This window comes from Planococcus citri, chromosome 1, assembly GCF_950023065.1.
Source record: "Planococcus citri chromosome 1, ihPlaCitr1.1, whole genome shotgun sequence".
NCBI lineage: Eukaryota > Metazoa > Arthropoda > Insecta > Hemiptera > Pseudococcidae > Planococcus > Planococcus citri.
Window position 1 is genome coordinate 11,086,738 of NC_088677.1, and position 19,654 is coordinate 11,106,391.

A 19,654-nucleotide genomic window follows, 5' to 3' on the forward strand; every position below is an offset into this window, starting at 1 on the left:
GACGCCATGTCGATGTTTATGTTGATGTGAAATTTGACATCAACAAATACATCCACAATATCAACTCAATTTTTCAAATTTGAGAAATCTTTGAAAATTTGGTCGATGTTAGTGTCGATGTGTTTGTGGATGATTGACTTTCACATCGACATAACATTGACAACTCCAAACTATGGAAAAGTGAATAATTTTATCAAGGCCATTAAAAAATTTACAAAGATCATCTTTCTGAGCTTTTAAACACTTAAACAGACATTTTAATTCTGAAAAATTGGTCGACATAGTTGTGGATGTAAATTTCAAGCATCAAATTTTACATCAACATGTCGACATCACATGTCGAGGTATCAGAAATAATGAGAAAATGAAAAAATTTTGAAAATTTTCATTAACCTGGCTTCTTTATGGACAGAAGATTCCTATTAAATAACTTATTGGTCACTTTTCCATCATCATGTTGGAAAAAAACATAGTCAATGTAAATGTCGACATCGACAATTGTTGCATGGGTTAATGACCATTGATTAATGATTTGGAGTTTAACAATTAAATCCGCACTGAGTTTATGAGAATAGTCTAGAAAAAGCTCAAAAATATGCTGTCTAGACATGTGCGCCGCCGATTTCACACCGGCGCGCCGCCGCCGATAATTTGAATTTTGACGCGCAGATGTCTTGTCGGCGTGAAACGGCGCGGAAAATGGTCTTTATCTTTAAAAATGATCTTAGAGCCCTTAAAACCCCAAATTTTGGTACCAATGTCGAATTAAAAAAAAAAATTTCAATTCTCTCCAATTGAAGTCCCTTTATGCTTTTAGCTTTTGAGTCAAATAAAGATCAAAGATAGAAGTGGGGCCCTCAAAATCTCTGTTACCAAATTTTCTCTATTTTACAGGGAAAACTATTGGTTTTTAGGCTAAATATTGCATCTGAATTATCGTACGCCATTTTCACGCCGCCGCGCCGCCATTAATTTAGAACCTGCGTGAATTTCGGCGCACGCCGTTAAAACGCCGCCGCGCTGGTAAAAATTGACCTTACGCCGCCGCCGTGCAATTTCCTAACGGCGCACATGTCTAATGCTGTCCCATTGTTAGGCGGTGTTTACGCGGTTACTTTTTGTCAATAGGGTGGTATACCCATCATTGAGTGAAAACCTGCCGATGGTACACAACAAAAAATTCCGCAGGAATTGCAATACTTTTCTGCTCATTAATGAGCACACGTATTTTTTAAGTGATAAATTCTGCCAATGTCCAATATTCATGAAAATTTTTTTGGCTCTGCTGGTGACTGAACCCAGGTCTCTGAGTTGGAGAGCGACTTTTCTACTTACCTTACCACTGGGACATGTGATGGATTGAATGCAAATACTTCTATACTATGCTAAAACATTCGTGTAAAATACTTACCACATTTACGCGTGTTATTCAGCAAATATGGCAAAGAAAACACCAAAAAAATAGGTTAGTGGCAGATTTTGTAGTTGTTTTCTTCCAGAAACACACCTTACATGAGAAAAATACGCTCACACATAGTGTATTTTTTCGCAGATTTTTTCTGGTGCACCAATCCACCTTCTGAACAGTGCTTTTTCATGCATATATTCAGAATACGTCAATAAACCAGTTGATTTTGGCATCTTTTTCAGCATATGGGCAGATTTTCCTCCAATGGGGAGTGTTCTTTGGCCTTCTTTTGCTTCCAAGTAAGTATATAGAACTGCAAACTGATAATACAAAATAGAAAACTGCTATGCTGTATTTTGCATCTCTTTATTTTGAAATTTAAAAAAAGTCTGAATTTAATTTCATGAGGCATTTTTTTTATTGAAAAGTGAAAAATTAATTTCTAAATTGATGCTAATAAATGTGTACCTAAGTTAATTTTCATCATAGGTACTAATGTAGAGTTGTTGTTTGGAAAAAAATTTGAAAGCTTGAACTTTGAAGCATTAAAGCATCCAATTAGCAAACAGTAAAAGGCAAAGACTCTCTTGCAATCAGTGAATAGATATACCTAATGGCTTGTTTTATTTCAGTGACAGCTTGCTCCATTTCAAGAACGGCTTATACTGGTTGACTATCTCTGAATTGAATTATAAGAATTGACACATTCATTGGAATATGTTTTTTAAATCATCTTAACTTCATTTGACTCCATCTTTAGATTCAGAATAGAGCATTTTTGAACAATTTTTTGTTTTTTTGAATCTTAGATTAACCTGATGGGAGATCACAATTTTGGAAATGTGTCACAAACCTGCTTTTCACAGTTTTTGACCTTCCAAATCTATTAAACTCATCTCCAGGGTCAAAAAAGTTGAATTTTGACCTTTTTTTTCACATTTTTGACTAGTAGAGTAACCTTTAACTCTTCTAAATAGAACTAGCACCTACAATGGGAAGTTGTCACAGATGTGCCTTTTCTGATTTTAACGTTCTGAATCTACCTATCTAAGTACATATTTCACCTTTCTCCAAAAATCAATTTTTGATAGATTTGTTGGGTGTTTGACATCTAAACTGACCAGCAGCCCCTTCAAATTGAATTGGGAGATTTAAATTTTGGCAAGTGCAATGAAAGGATGTCACATATGTTCCTTCTTCAGGTTTTGACCTCGAAATCCTATTTCACCCTTCTTGCTCTGCCCATTTCTGAACCATTTTTCAATCTTTTGACCTTCGGACCAGCCTATAGCCTCTCCAAATTTAACTAAGGATGTTTAAATTTGGTATATGTAACAAGAAGATACCAAAGATATCCTTATTGGTGGTTTCAATCTTCTGACCTCATTTCACCCCTCTCCAGGATCTAAACGATTCCACTATTTAATCATTTTTCGTGTTTTTGACCTTTGGATCAGCCTTTAACTTCTTCAAATTCAACTAGAAGGTCCAATATTGGCACTTGCAAAGAAAAGATGCCACACAGATGTCTTTATTGGCAGTTTCAACCATCTAATCCTATTTCACCGCTCTCCAGAGTCGACACAATTTCACTTTTGAACCATTTTTCGTGTTTTCTGATCTTTAGACCTGCCCTTATCCTCTTCAAATTCAACTAGAATGTCTAAATTTGACACTTGCAATGAGAAAATACCTCATAGAGGGGCTGATTGGTGGTTCTCAATCAACCCACCCTATTTCATCTCTTACCAGAGTCAAACAGTTTCTTTTGCGGTTTTTTTTTGACTTTTACATGGACCAGTCTGTAGTCTCTTTAAATTCAAATAAAAGGTTCAAAAAGCACTGGTCATGGGGCTTTCAATTGTCAACACTGCATTTAATTTGGGTATTGATTCGATTCGATTTCAAGATGTGAAATTGAAAAGGAAATGCTTACCTACTTATAATTTACTGGACTAAAATGAATTGATAATATTTTCGACGTCGTTTGCAACATTGAAATTCGAAAACTTTTTCTGCACATCGTGCCCATTTAAACTCATTCGTTGATTTTTTTCCCAACTTGTATACCTTTATCGTACATACGACCCTGACTCGTGATAAATCATCTATAGCACACTTTTCTCATCCTCCACTCCACTCGTCGTCGAATACATAAACTAAAAATACTTACCTATCATTTACCAACTCGAAAAAGTGCACCGGTCGAATGAATATTTTTAATTGTACGTCGAGTCTTGTAATTTCACGTTGCCTGAAAGTGGATTTTTTCCATCCTCGAGCAGTTTTTTTTCCTTTCTTCTTCAACAAACGAAAGCGCGGAGCAAGATAGGGAAAAAACGTCGTGAATTAATATCGTACTCTCGAGATATTCGCGTTTATAGTTCCAAGTTATAGTACGAAGCTTTTGTTTACGAATCTCTCGAAAATGGGGTAGAAAAAAGAGGTAAAAAAAACGCGACGATAACTCGCGGATCCGGAAATGATACGGAGAATATACGCTATATTGCGATGTAATTACTCTATATTTTTCGACGTGTACGTAGGTAGTACCTACCTATAATTTTACACTGAAGAGATCGTCGACTCTTCAGAATAACTATACGAGGCGAGGTGTACTCCACATATTGTATATTGTTGAAGAATAAGAATCTCGACTCGACTGTAGTGAACTGAACTTTATACACAATGCGAATTATTCGATACGGCAGCTAATCGAAAAAAGCTCCAGCATTACACATATCATTCTCTCGATATGCTCAAGGCGAATCACATTATACTGTATATCGGAGCCATCTTCGAGTCAGTGAGTATATTCAATAAGACAAAGTACTTTAAACGGAAATCTATCCTATCTCGTCGTTTGTTTCAATTCAAACCTCAATCTTGGCAAATAAACTCACGACTTACCTTTATAATACCTTTACCTTTACCTACCCCTGCAGTTACGAGTACTATAGATGCAAGATGGGGGGAAAATGGCAAGTAATCGGCATCGTTTCCAAATTAAATAATTAAAAAGGAAATTCAACTATCTCAGCGTACGTAGTAAACGAGCTTTTCGCGTCTTTACTCCTTCTCTCCCCCCCCCCCTCAGCCACCCTTCTTCTTTGTTTCACGTTCGAATAAACAAACCGAAAAAAAAAGGGAACTTTAAACTGGGTCATTGCACTCTACGTTCCAGTGGCATAGAAAACTAACTTTTAACAAAATATAGTAATTCTAGTTCGGATTCGTATTTTCGCATCTCGGTCTCTGCAGCAGCTTTTTCACAACGTATCGTATCGTACTGTAGTTTGCAAAATAACTCGACTCGAGTACGTAGGTATATCTGAACAGGTACGAGACTTTGCGTATCGACGAAATGGATTAATTTTCAAACTTGAAATTATACTAAGGTAAAGCTCGGGTCATGGGGTGAATGTACGAAGGGGTTTTTCTCGTTTGTTTGTTTGTATTATTAAACTTTTTCCGAACCTTATTTACACGTATTTACTACTTTCCTAGTTAGTTCATTTGCAAGAGTTCGATAAATTGTGTAACTTTTTCACTATGGTTGGGAGGAACTCTGATAGCTTAGGTGTTTTGGATTCATTTTTGACGTTTTACTGAGAAGAAATTCCAAAATGAGGATTTAAAAGAATGAATACTGTCCTGATTTGGAACCGAAACCATATCAAAAAATCAAAGCCAAATGACCTAAACAAGGTGTATGGGAAAAATTTTCAAAATTTCGAGTGAAGAATTCACCCAATCTTCTCCGGCGAGAGTTCAAAAGTTGTAATAATTTGTAAATACGGCTTGATTAGTCGAGGAGCTCGCTTAAGGATCTATTGCACCCGCCCTCTGCTTACAAAATGGCGGCCATTTTGATTGACATGGTCAGCCGAAATCGCAGATTAGGACTTGCACAAAATTTTTCAAACCGCGTACACAGATAGATCGAAAGATCAGGCAAAGATTCATCACCTGTCAAAATTTCAAGTGCTAAAGTGCGTTTTTCGATTTTTGGTGAATTTTTGAAAATCACATTTAAGCCAAAATGAGGGAAAAAATCAAAATATTTTACCAAATTGACCAAGAAAGCTGAAATTTGGGATATACCCTATTTTCGACATGCCAAATCGATTGGAAACTGTTTCAAGCCGTTTTGAGCAGTTCATGGAGCCTCCAGCAGATTTTTAAAACTCGAAATTCCCACAAAATTTCATCTAATGGAGTTGGATAACAGAAATTTACTCTGCAAACTAATTTCAATACGCTACGAAGTCAACTGCAGGGGGATTTCAAGTCGTTTTGGAGCCTCCAGCGATTTTTTGAAAATTACTAGAGCCTCCAGCAGATTTTTTAAACCTTGAGTTTTTACAAAATGTCATCAAAAATCCAATTTTAACACCCTCTGAAAACGACTTCAGGTGGGTTCAAGTCATTCTGGGGCCTCCAGCGATTTTTTGAAAATTACCGGAGCCTCTAGTAGATTTTTGAAACTTGGCTGTTTTGTTTTCGAGTCGGATATTTCATTTGCGGGTTGATTTGAAAATTAATTTGTCAAAAAATTGATTGAATCAAAAACAAATAATAATTTAATGCAAAATCACACCAAAAAATGTATTCAAAATAATCTCAAATATTTATTCGCAATATTTCCCTCTCCCCACCCCCACCCCCTCCCCTAAATTAAATTCACCAGAATCAAAAAAACTTCTTCGAAATCTGTACAAAAACATTCTCTTACTCAACTCATCACAAACAAATGTTGATAGATATTAAAAAAATTTCTAAATCATCACTAAAAACTTTACTTAGGAACCCCTTAAAGGCCCAGGCGAATCCTGAAATGCGATGTCAAAATGCTTTCGATATCTTGAATTAGATCCACACCAGTTTCACCTTGACTCATAGTTCGCCCCCCCCCTCAGTCCCTTGAAACCATTTCGGAAATAATGTGCTCATTTATTTGATTATCCTTCAAATCCGAAAAGACAAAAAATCTTATTGGCACAATTTTGGAACTGTAAGGGATGTGGTTTCACTCGATGTAATGAATGAGTAAAAGCATACTTTGGATAAACACCTCATTACTTTTTTTGATCAGTGTGATAGGACGCCTTTTCCAATCGGAGGAATCACAAAAAATTTGAGCTTTTGAAAAAAAATCTAGTTGGATAATTGAAATTTCAAAAAAGCTTAAATATGACATTTCCAACAAAAAACACGAATAAGTAGCTTATTTATGAGGATTCTTTTTTCCAGAAAAGTGACCAAAAACATTGGTCGAAAGCAGTTTTTCAAAACAAATGAAATAAAAAATTGATTTAAAAAAAAAATAAAAAAACAAAATTATAAATTTTTTTTTCAATTTATTTATTTATTCATTTTTTTGAGAAAGTGCTTCTGTGACTCAAAGTGAAACTTGTGTGATCTAATTCAAGATATCGAAAGTATTTTTACATCGCATTTCAGGATTTATCTAGGCCTTATTTGAGGTTTAATCCAAGTTTACTCACAAAAAATTTTCCCCAAATCACCAAGAAAAACATTTATTTGAAATCGCTACGAAAAATTCATTCAAAGCTACCTGCTGCAAGAAAAATTGTTTGAAATCAACATGAATTAAAAACACAACAAAAACTTTTATTTGAAATGAGAAAATTCCTCTCGAAATCGCCACAGAAAAATTCTTATCTGAATTGAAAATCAAGTTTCTTACTTTATCATCTCCAAATAAGACTAACTTCATTCCAGATAAATGAAAAGAAGAAAAATATATTGAAAAACAACAATCAAGTATTTTTAGTCTTTTTTTTGGGGGGGGGGGTGGTTTGGAAATTAAAAAAAATGTGATGCGATATTACCGTTGTCAAACATTTTTCAAACTCAAAAATTATTTTGAAAATTAGGGGAAAAATTAATTTCTTATTTCAAAAAAGAAAAAAAATTCTCCAAAACATTAACTCGAATCATCCAACAATTTTCTTCAATTAAGTAGGTCTAGGTACCTATTCTAAAAAAAATAGTTTTTTTTCATCAATTACCTATTCTAAAAAAATTTCCAACTATCCCCCAAAAAACAAAATTGGCTCTCACTATCTGAAAAAAATTACTTACATAGATAAATTGTGCAAATTTTGGAAAAAAAAGTTTAATTTCACTTATGTATTCCAAAAAAATGATTTGAAAATTTCTATGTCAATGTTGAAGAAATCCATGGTGAGAATAAATTGAAAAAAAAATCATAAATTCACAAAAAGTTATACTTAATTAAAATTATTTTGAAAATTTCCAAAATGAATATTTGTAACCTAATTTAATTTTAACAAATAATTGATTCAATATACCCAAAATCAACATTTTTGTATGTTCAAAAACCGAGAAAAAAATCAAATTCCACGAGTATATTTCAAAAAAATTTCTCCAAAAAAATCATTGAAAAAAATCATTGATCATAATATAAGTACCTATCTTATTTTTTTAAGAAAAAAAAGAGTAAAATTTGTTAGAACTCAGGCAGGAGTCTCCTAATTTGTTTTTTACTTCATTTTGAATCACCCAAGTTGATTGGTAGCAATTTTGAGCCATTTTAGATCATCCAGTGAATTTTTGCACTTTTCAGTTTTGAAAAATTGTCATTATTGAGGGGTCAAAATGAAATTCTGCGACTAAAAATGAGAAATAACCGTCCTTGAGATCTCCCTCTCGAGGTGCCTACCTCTGATTTGAACGACATGAGCGAAATTCTTCAAAAGAGCATGACCTGAAATTTCAAAAACCAAATTTTAAGTGCCCATAAATCAGCTTTTTGATTTTTGGTTACAAAATTGATCATTTTCGGTGATTCATGGTTTTTTTTTATATGTAGGTATAATAATATACATCTACTTATTTACTTACCTCGGTATTTATTCAGCACGAATGATTAAAATTGGCCCTAGAACTAATATCAAGACGGTCAAACAAATGCAAACTTCAGCACAATTTTCGACCATTAATATTACTCGTATTTTGAAATATTTCTAAAAATTTGATTTGGTATTCTCAAAATTAATAATTTTTCAAATTCAAAAATTATTTTGAAAATTGAAAAAAATCAACTTTATAGTTCAAAAAAAAAATCTCAACAAAAATTGAACTCAAATCGTCCAAAAATTAAGTCATCACTCATCAAGTATTTGTTTCAAAAATTTTGTAACCCCCCCCCCCAATGAAAAAATCGAATACTCACATTTTCTAGAAATCAAAACTCAAATTGGTAAATTAATTTAACATAAAAAATAAAATGGACAGAAAAAAAGCGTTACAAAATATGCACTCCAGGCATAAATTGAAGATAAGCTTACATGACAACCACTCTGTACAAACATCGAAATTCAACTGCAATTCGTCACCTGTGTCTAACGATCGCTCCAATTTCATTTTCAAATTTTAGCTCCCATCCAAAAAAGAGCAGTAAAGGAGCCACGTGCTTTGCAAAACTCGAAATTTACTCATTTTAAAAAACCATCAAAATACATAGGTACCTAATCAGGAAATGTTTGATTCATTCAAAATTTCAATGTGAATCAAAGATTTCCTTATTTTTGAAGATTTTTTTTAAAAACTTGGTAAATTTCGAGTTTTGCGAAGCACGTGGCTCTTTCAATTCACAAGATAGGCAATCAATCGACCACACATGAGAAACGGGCACCGCACGAATCGTCCAACAACGAACAAAGTGAACGTGTTTTTACGGCGCAAACGTTAGGCAATTTTATTAACGTCAATGTCGAATTGGGTATCTATCACCCAGGGAGGCGTCATCTTGCCCCTTCTCTCACTCAAACCTTCTTCACGTACGATTATTCGCACTTCTTACTCGTGGGAATCAACATGAAGGGCTTTACGATTTTTTCTAAAAAAAAATAAAACAAGAAATAGGAAAAAAAACATACGTACGTGTATTTTTTTTGTACCTTATAACATTCGTAAATGTTTTAAAAAAATATTTTTAACCATACTAGAAAATTAATAAAATATTATACCTAAACATCCGCACTAAAAACAAAAAAATGATGTGCGAATTTTCTATAACTTTTCTGCATAAAGTAAAACGAGCCTTCTTTTTTTTTAACACAAGCCAAACGAAAGTGTCTTGGGAAAAAATTAGCTGCTCGATTATTTCTGACCCCCTGCCCCCTTAGTATTTTTGCAACAGAAACCGGTTGAAGTTCGACACATTTTGGGTACATATTCGAAAGCAAAAATTCCAGTAAAGAGGGGAGGGTGAAAATTAATCGTCCACCGCACAAATTTACTAAAGGATAACTCTGTGTTTGTATTTAGTATGTACCTACCTGTGTCTACATATCGTTGACTAAATACAGACACAGATGATGGATAAGTTGGCGAATTATTCACCTACTTATATTTTGAAGGTACGATTTTGAACGAATAATAATTTAGTATACTTAATTCACGAACGTACTTGGTACCTGGCAGGATGATAATTGATAAAAATATCAATTATTACCGGGTAAATACAGAGGAATATAGACTACGTTATAACCTTGCGGAATGGCATTCGAGTTATACTCGAAGGTATCGAAATCATCGCCGTAACTTCGGCCATTGCCCAAGATGTGTTCATTTTGCCTAATTTTACTATGAGTCGCATTTCCTCCGGTACCTCCAGCTCCACCAGCAGCTCCTGCTCCCGAATTGGCCGGATTAAGTTTAGGTTTATCGTACCTCTTCTTGCCACCGGGCAACCCAACGAGTTGTTCAGATCCCTGGACTCCGGCTATAGCGGTGGCGACTGGCTTGGCCAAAGCTAGACCTCCTGGACCTACGACAGCAGTGCCCACGGGTCTGGAAGACGCTACGCCGCCAGGTCCAGCGATTGCTAGTCCAACAGGTTTGGCTTCAGCTACGGATGCGTTATCAGGGGGCAAACCTACGGATACGCTTTCGTCCGGACCGCCGGAACCGTTTGTGGTGTTGGATGACTCGGATTCGTCGGGCTCGCCTTCGCCTTCCATGCCAACGTCTTCTTCGCCGCCACTGCTGCTGCTGTCGTCGTCGTCTCCTTTTAGACCGTAAAATGAAGGATTTCTATGGGTTATTGATGTTCGGCCCGAAGGGTGTATAAGCAGATATTTACCTTTAGCGCCTCCGTAGAATGGTAGACTTTTGATGGGTGCGTCATCTTCGACGGCGGCGCGATGTTCTGCTCTGAGACAAACAAAATGCCAGAATAACGTCTGTATTAATTTTCACGTTTATTCGTCTAAATTTACTGGTTATAGTGTACGATTAAAAAAAACTGGAAAGTATCATTTTTAGTATCCATACAAAATGATAGGTAAATACAAGTACATAAATATCGAAATGATTCAGTTGGCAAAAAAATTTATAAAATGATACGTTGGAAAATTATTTCTGTTAAATTTCGGAAATGATTAGAAGGACCTACAACTAATTAAGTCCCACAGATCATCTTTCCAGAAAAGTGAAATGCTTACAGTCCTGAAAATCAACACTTAAAATTAAAACTTGAAAACATGTTCGATTGTTCATCTTCCATGGAACTATGGTTCGTGCAAAAATAGCGGTGTAAGAACTAATCAGACACATGTCCGCGCCTAGTTAGAAATGATATGCAACACTTGCAACATGATTGTTTGATACGATGCGAAACCGTAGTAACGTGATGATTCGGACAAGCATTTTATATGAGTAAATGGTCGGTATTGTAAGGAACTAATGAAGTAATGACTTTATTCTTATTTTCAATTTTGGTCCTCAAAAGTCCTTTTTTTCAGAAAGCCCTTTTTGAGTCCTTATTTTCATGATTTCTATTAAAAAAATCGTATGCCTTCGTGTAGAAAAAAATTGAAAGAATTGTGAAAAAGCGTTAAAAATTGTCCAAATTTTTTAATTTTGTTCAACATTGTCAAAAACTTCTTATTTTTGATCAAAATGAGGGTCAATTTCATGCCACTCCCCACAACCCATAGGGGGGTTGTGGGGTGGCCCCAAAGTTGAAAAATTCTAAAATTTTTAGAACCACTGCTCGAAAATGTAAAAAATTGAAAGTAGCGAATACACGTTGCTTTAAGGGTAAGCAATGCAGCATACCTATGTACAACTTTTTTTTTCATTTTTGACCTTTTTGGGGGATGTGGAGGGAATATTTTAAATTTTTGAAAATTTTGGAACCCCCGTTTTGTCACTTCCCTTCGAGCCCCGGTGATGCTGTTTTCATGGTTTATTGCTACCAGTAGTAAGTTCAATTGATATCATTTGTAACCCCCTCATCAACTTGGCTCATATCGAAAAATTCAATTTTTATCTGTTTTTGAGGTCCATATTTTAGGAAACCATGAAAAGCTCGCGAGGTCCAGTTTGCGGCGAATATGTTGCATTTTACTTCTTAATCGACTGGCATGCTTTAATTTTTATTTCAAGTCAATTTCTGACTTCATTGTTGCAGATCACTTTCGGGGGTGACGAACTTTGAGAACCCCTGAAAAAAGTCCTGAAGTCAACTTTTTTAAAACTTTATGAGCTGAAATGGTCTTAAATACATGTGTTTAACCAATATAATATGCGAATGCGATACTTTCATTCAATTTAGTCATTTTGGCTAATTTTTTCAAAAAAAAAAAAAAAAAATGCTTGACCATTTTGACCAAAATTAGACATTTTTGACTTTTAACTACCTAGAATTAAAAATAATTGACAATTTTTACCAAAATTGAAAATTTTTTGCAATTTTGACCAAAATTAGAAATTTTTGACATTTTTGACTACAATTTTAAAAAACGTTGACAATTTTGATCAAAGTTGAAAATTATTGACAATTTGGACCAAAATTAGAAATTGCTGACAATTTTGACCAGAATTAAAAGTTTTTGACACATTTGAAAAGAATAATTTTTTCTTGACAATATTTTTTGACCAAAATTAGAAATAATTTTTGACAGTTTTTACCAGAATTAAGAATTTTTTTGACAGTTTTTACCAGAATTAAAAATTTTTTGACAATTTTGACCAAAATTAGGAATTTTTGTCAATTTTTACCAGATTTAATTGACAATTTTGACCAAAATTGGATATTTCTGACAATTTTGACCAAAATTAAAAACTTTTGATAGTTTTGACCAGAATTAAGAATGTTTGACCATTTTGTCCAAAATTAGAATTAATTTTTGATAATTTTGGCTACAATTAAAAAACTTTGACAATTTTGAGCAAAGTTGAAAATTATTGACAATTTTGACAAAAATTAGAAATTTTTGACAACTTTGACCAGAATTAGAAATTTTTGACCATTTTGACCAAGAATTTAAATTTTTTGACAGTTTTCACCAGAATTAAAAATTTTTGATATTTTTGACCAGAATTGGAAATTTTTGACAATTTTGACCAGAACTAGAAATTTTTGACCACTGTGACAAGAATTAGAAATTTTTGACCATTTTGAACAGAATTAAAATTTTTTTGGCAGTTTTTACCAGAATTAGAAATTTTTTGACAATTTTGACCAGGGGAACATTTTGACAATTTTGACCAAAATTAGGAATTTCTAACAATTTTTACCAACATTAGATATTTTTGACAACTTTGACAAGAATTAAAAATGTTTGAGCATTTTGTCCAAAATTAGAATTAATTTTTGATAAATTTGGCTAGGTACAATTGAAAAACTTTGACGATTTTGACTAAAGTTGAAAATTATTGACAATTTGGACCGAAATTTGAAATTTTTGACAATTTTGACCAGAATTAGAAATTTTTGACAATTTTGACCAGAATAAGAAATTTTTGACAACTATGACCAGAATTAGATATTTTTGACCATTTTGACAAAAATTTCAATTTTTTTGTCAGTTTTGACTAGAAGTGAAAATTTTTTGATATTTTTGACCAAAATAAATTTTTTTGACAATTCTGCACAGAATTGGATATTTTGAATAGTTTTGACAAAAATTAAAATTTGTTGACAATTTTGATCAGAATTGGATATTTATGATAATTTTGGTCAAAATTGTCAAACTTTTTTGTTGTTTTGTTCAAAATCGTCAAGAATTTCTAATTTTCGGTCGAAATTGACAAAAATTCCTAGGTACTTTTTTTCCTTTTCTCAAAAAGCTCAACTATATCTCGAAAATGTCTTCATTTATGTTAAAAATGCCAAAAAATCTTGGTTCTGCCTGCTTTTTTCTAAGCATATTATCTTAGAAAAGTGGTGTTTTGTTCCAAAATCATCTAAAATTGTCTAAAAAGTTATTTTTTTGGTCAAAAATGGGAAGTCAAGCAGATCTTTATGTTTCAGGATTTTCAATTTTTTCTTAATTTTTCTGGGTCCAAGTATTTGGAAAACTAAAAATTTTGATTTCTATGCACTTGAACTCAACTTTTCCTATTCTGAACTTTTGAAAAATTTCCATGCTTAAAGATCTGTACTATTTCGCCAAAATCACAAACCGCGTTCCACTTCTTTCCATTTTTCAAATTAAACTGTGATATTTTTTGTAAATTTTTTTCTCATTTCAGAATTTTAAAACTTTTTATCATTTTCTGCTTCTCTTTGAAAATACACATACGAGTATAAAAATTTTTGACTTGAATTAATTTGAACTCAACTTCCTTCCCCCCTCTCCTCTCCTCCCCTCTCCTCATATAAACATTTGAAAAAATTTCTTGTCCAAAGTTCTGCTTTTTTTTGTTAAAATTTTAGACCATCCTGTTTTTAAAAAAAATCCAATTTTGACATTTTATCCTCTTCTTGCAGAATTTTCATGGATCATTTTTGCCAATTTTGAAAATTTGAGAAAAATAGCCAAAAAATTTTTCGATTTTTGAAAATTTATGATAATTTGATGTTTTGGCTCAATCAATGCAAAATAAATTTTCAAAAAACGATTTTATCCAAAGATTGACGACTTGCAAATTTTCAACTATACCCAGTAGAACCCTAAAAGCCCCAAAATAAGTTGGGTTGCGACAGGGGGTGAAAAACACAGGCACAGGATTTTTTCGAAAATGCTCCCTCTTTGAGAGTTTATTTCTCCGCTCCATAGAGCTGACCTCCGGAACTAACTGTTTTCAGAGTAACTTTCAACTCAAAATGAAAGTCTAAAAGCTCAATCGATGCATAAAAGCGCAAACATAGGTTATTTTAAGGTCCATTTTTTGGTGAAAAATGGTCCTCGAAGTCCTTAAAATTCAATTACGATGCCTATTCGGGCACATTTCAGTCTACCTATGGAAATAATGAAAAAAATCTACACGAACAAGCTATTTAAGTAAATATGCAAATATTTTATTGGCGTACGACACTACAATGAAATAGATAGAATTTATTGACTATTTATGTACTATCTCTAAGCTAGGTTAGAGGTATAAAATAGGTGCTCATATACACATAAGCGGACGCTCGTCGTATCATCTTTTGCTAATTTTCTACTTATTCTTACACAATCCGTCGATCTCGATAACCGAGTGACCACCTTTATTAGAAGCAACACGCGAATTATTTCACACTGAAGTGTTCAGCTACATAAATCTGAACACAGGAGCTTCACTCCAAATTACCCTCCCCCTCCCCCATCAAAAAAAATCCCCAAAAAAAAATATTAGTGACCGAATTCGATCATTCATGGGATGGGAAAAAACCATATTTTTTTGATATTTGCTGATTCAAATTTGAGGTGTTTTCAATTCGTATTAGGGGCATAGCCTGATTTGGCACATACAATACTAAAAGAAACAGATCCTCGTTCGAATGGGTCACATCAAAGCAGATTGATCGAGCAACATGCTGTCGACGAAGAGAATGAGAGAAAATTTCGTCTCGAACAAAAAAAAAATTGAAAAATCAAAAGAGAGCAAGTCGTATATAGGTACAAAAAAAAAAATACGAATAATAGGTATCTATCGCTAGGGCAAAGCGTATTTCTCTTCATAGGACTATAGCGAAAATATATAAAAATGAAAGATTTTAAAATACGAGTAGTTAAATGCACGTCTATATAGGTACAACACAAGACACTGGATAGGTCATTATGATCATCAGCTGATCATGACGATATCTCATCCTATTTCCTTCTATCGATGAAATGTATGACTAATTCGGGTCTCGATATGGCTACTCCACCTTCGCCGACGTTCGCTGCGGATTCGGGTAAATATTCGATCTCGACGTAATCGCCTCGTTTGACATATGCGGCCGATATAGGAGATGAAATAGCGATACCTTGTTTGCCAGCTGTGGCGCTCGCTTTCGGTCTCAGAATGATCTTGGTCAAAGGCTGCTGCCATTGTTGTCGAGTCTCATTATTTTGAGTATTTTTCACTTTCACCGTCAGGTCACCAGCTACGATGGAACTTTGATCTTCGGCAGCATTCGTACTGGCATTTATATCGGTTTTTTCAGCCTTGTTGGGTATAAAGTCGACTTTTTCTGAAGTAGTTGATGGTTTTCGAGTCGATGAGGTAGCAGCAGCAGCTGCGGCGGCCGCAGCAACCGCTTGATAGTAATCGTTATCCAAAGATGACGCATACGGGTAGTACGCGAAACTGTTTGGCAGAACTGAGGTCGGCACCGAAGGAGGAAATTTACGGATCGAGGAGTCATCCTCATCAGTCTCTTTCGAGTCATCCTCATCAGCCTCACTCGAGTCATCCTCATCAGTCTCAGTTGGCCTTTGAACGAGCGGATGCCGAATAGCGCCCAACAGCTGTGGCAAAGTTAACGTTTGTAGTTTTTCGAGATTCGACTGAAGCTCGTAAGCCTTTGTCTCCGGATCACGTCCCGGTTGATTCGAAGCTAACAATTCTAGTATTTTGAAATACGACAAAAACTTCGTAGGCTTCATTTTCGGATCGAGGCCCGGCATTATCGAAGCTAACGATTCTAATATTGTTAAATTCGACAAAATCCCCGCAGACTTCGTCTCCGGATTACGAGCCAGTTGTTGCGAAGCTAACGGTTGTAGTTTTTGGAAATACGACAAAAGCCCCGCAGCCTTCGTCTCCTGATCGGGGCCTGGCATTTGCGAAGCTAACGATTCTAGTATATAGAAATTCGACAAAAGCGCCACAGGCTTCATCATCGGATCAAGGTTCGGCTGTTGCGAAGCTATCGATTCTAACATACCTATAAACCCCGCACGCGGATCAGGGTCCAGCTGATGCGAAGCTGACGATTGTGGTAAGTTCAAGTGCGACAAAGGCCCCGGTCTAGAGGCAGACCCAATCTCCGGATCAGGGCTCGGCTTAAGCGAAACTAACGATTCTAATATACCTAAGTACGACAAAAGCCCCGCACGCTCCGTCTCCGAATCAGGGCTCGGCTGACGCGAAGCTAACGATTGTGGTAAGTTCAAGTGCGGCAAAGGTCCCGGTCCAGAGGTAGGCACCGTCTCCGCATCACGGCCTGGCTGATGCGAAGCTAACGATTCTTGTAATAAGCGTACCCTCCACATAGGCCCCGGTTCATAGCCAGGCTCCATCTCCGAATCAGTGCCCCGCTGATGCGAAGCTAACGACTGTGGTAAGTTCAAGTGCGACAAAGGTCCCGGTCCAGAGGCAGGCCCCGTCTCCGGATCAGGGCCCGGATGATGAAACCACAAAGGCCTCGGTGCAGAGAAAGCCCCCGTCTCCGGCTCGTACTGTTTATCGTTGCGCAAATACTCGAACACTGGCCTGGAATTGGTGTTTTTCACATTCAAAGCGTTACTCTGACTGCGACACTCCAGACGTGAAGATGGTTGAGGCGGCTGGGCCGACTCTTCGGATACGATAAAGGTTGGAGATTGCGACTGCGACGATTTTAACGCTAGATGGTTTGGCGATGGTGAAGACGAAGATGATGAAGGTGGCGAATCTGACCATCTCAAACGGTTCAAGATACTCTTGAAGTACAACGGTTTACTTTGGCTTTTGCATTCGACGTCTGTTTCGGCTCCTGTGACCACCGAAGATAGTTTTCGCGTTTCTATCGCAGAATCGGCGTTCGCCTCGCTAGCTTGGGCCGCCGGTGCCGGAGATGGTCGCGTGAAAGGCTCGTTTCCACTGGTACGTTTCGAGAACGAGCGCCAGGGCCACACGTCCGAATTTCGATTCCGATTCCGAGTCTCATCACCTAACCTACGCACAACGAAGATATATACCCGTATTAGGATCACGTTGGCTTATTCAGTTTTTCTCTACGTAGACGTACAACGATTAGGTAAAGATAGGTAGCCTACAAAATTGGGCAAGAATAGTCGACAGTCCGAACTATAGGAAACGTGCTCTAGAAGCTGAAAACAATGGACAGTTTCGTGGTGGGGAGGGGAGGGGGAGAGATGGCATCATGTAAGGGTCAGTTGGTCATGTGAGAAAATATATATTTTAGAGTGTCAGGGGGCTAGAGCCTTGAAACCCTCATTTTCTGAAGGTTGGTGGGGGAGGGGGAATATTTTCAATAGGTCGATAGGGGACCATGGACACTCTTACGAGTCTCGATAATATGTGTTTTCTTTCTGACAGTGGGATGCAGACAAAATTGTGGGCTACGTCCTTTTGAATGCGATATTTGGCGAATTTCCTTCATTTTTCGTTCAAAAACACCCCCCCTCCCTCCATCCCTCCAACTTAATATTTCGTGGAGGTAAAAAATAAACTGCTTCACACTTCCATTCTCCATCCTGCTTCGATAAAGACAAAATTCGTGAAAATCGCTGACACAATAGGCCGCTGTGAGTTTTTGAAGTTTCGCATCCGAGGAATTTTCAACAGAAAAAGTGTCCCCCTGTAAGTCTGGGAAAAGCCGCCTTGTGACCTATCAAAATAAGTCAAAATTTCGCGAGAAAAACGAAAATGCATGTGATTTTCTGTTTTGACCACTTTCAAAGAAATTTGAATCTAAAATTTCATGAAAATTGAAAAAAAAATTTCATGAAAATTGAAAAAAAAAATGAAAATTATCACGAAATCCTACTTATTATTGTGGATTAACATTTTTCAAAAGAAAAAAAAACGAAAATACCATTGATTTTCTATGTTGAAAACGTTCAAAATTTCGGGCCCAAAATTTTAAAAAAATTGAAAAAAATTGATTTTTTTCTTTTTACCATTTCCAAAAAAATTGGGACTCAAAATTTCATCTACATGAAAAAAAAAAACGAAAAATTAATGCTTGACGTATCAATAATGTAAGTTGAAATTTCGCGAGAAAAAAAAACAGTGATTTTCCTATTTTTTGGCCCTAAAATCCTTAAATTTCAAAGAACGTATTGAAATAATCGAAAAACGCTCAAGAAGAGCATTAAAATCACTAAAAATGCCCAAAAACTGCTAAAATTGAAAACGTGCTGAAAATTAAAATGATGTAAAAACTGTTAAAAATGTATTAAAATCAATGAAAATTGCCCCATAGCTTCCCGAATCCCACTGATGTGAAATGTCCTAAAGTAACTAAGAATAGGTAAGTTCAGTTTCTTGCCAAAATTTCAAAAAAATCCTGCTTCATCAAAATTACCAAGAACAATCTGTCTGCTGTCGGAATAAGCCTCTAAAATGACCGGTACTTTTTATCAAATTTTCAAAATATCTTTTGTGTGTGTGTTTTTTTTACCAAAATTGTTGACTCCCCCCTTTCTGATCGAAATTTCCATAATATCGCTTTTTGTTCACAAAAAAATCGGTTTTATTAGGTGTAAAAAGTGCCAAAGAAAATCAGTCTACTTTCTTTTTGACCAAAATTTACAGTAAGTTTTGTTTTTTATCCCCAGAAAATCTGTTTTTTGAGTAAAATGGCAAGTGAGAAGCCATTTTTGGTTTAAATTCCCAAGAAACTCTGCTTTTTCTAAAATTGAAATCGTCAAAAATCTTGTTGGTTTTTTTTTTGGAAAAAAATAAAAATTGATGATAAAAGTCTTTTTTTGATTAAAAATTCTTCGAGTTCTGCATTTTTGTTGCCCAAAAACCTGCTTTCTGGGTCAAACTTGCAAACAAAAAAAAAAACAAAAAACAAAATAAATGTGTTATCAAAATTACTAAACCAATCTAAATATTTTTTTTTGCCAAAAATTGCCTAAAATACTTAATCACTTTTTTCGTAAAAAGTGTAAAACCATTATGTATTCTTTTTCAAAATTGAGAAAAATGCTTGCTTGATAAAAATAAAATTTATAGAAAATTTTTTTTGTCGAAGTTGCAGAATATCCTTAAACCTTTTCTTGGTGAAGAGACCTTTACTCCCATTCTTTCTCAAAATTT

The 19,654-nt window shown here is 35.2% G+C and overlaps 2 protein-coding genes across 2 annotated transcripts in view; both read right to left on the reverse strand.

Moving 5' to 3' along the window:
* LOC135847597 (CD109 antigen-like) overlaps window positions 1-19,654 on the reverse strand; it is a 115,857-nt gene that overhangs the window by 48,508 nt on the left and 47,695 nt on the right. The gene's annotated exons all lie outside the window — the stretch shown is intronic.
* LOC135847586 (uncharacterized) overlaps window positions 14,690-19,654 on the reverse strand; it is a 38,389-nt gene continuing 33,424 nt past the window's right edge. The window contains exon 3 of the mRNA XM_065367187.1: window positions 14,690-17,539. Coding sequence (XP_065223259.1) covers window positions 15,487-17,539 — 2,053 coding nt within the window. The 3' untranslated portion in view covers window positions 14,690-15,486. The remainder of the gene's footprint in view (window positions 17,540-19,654) is intronic.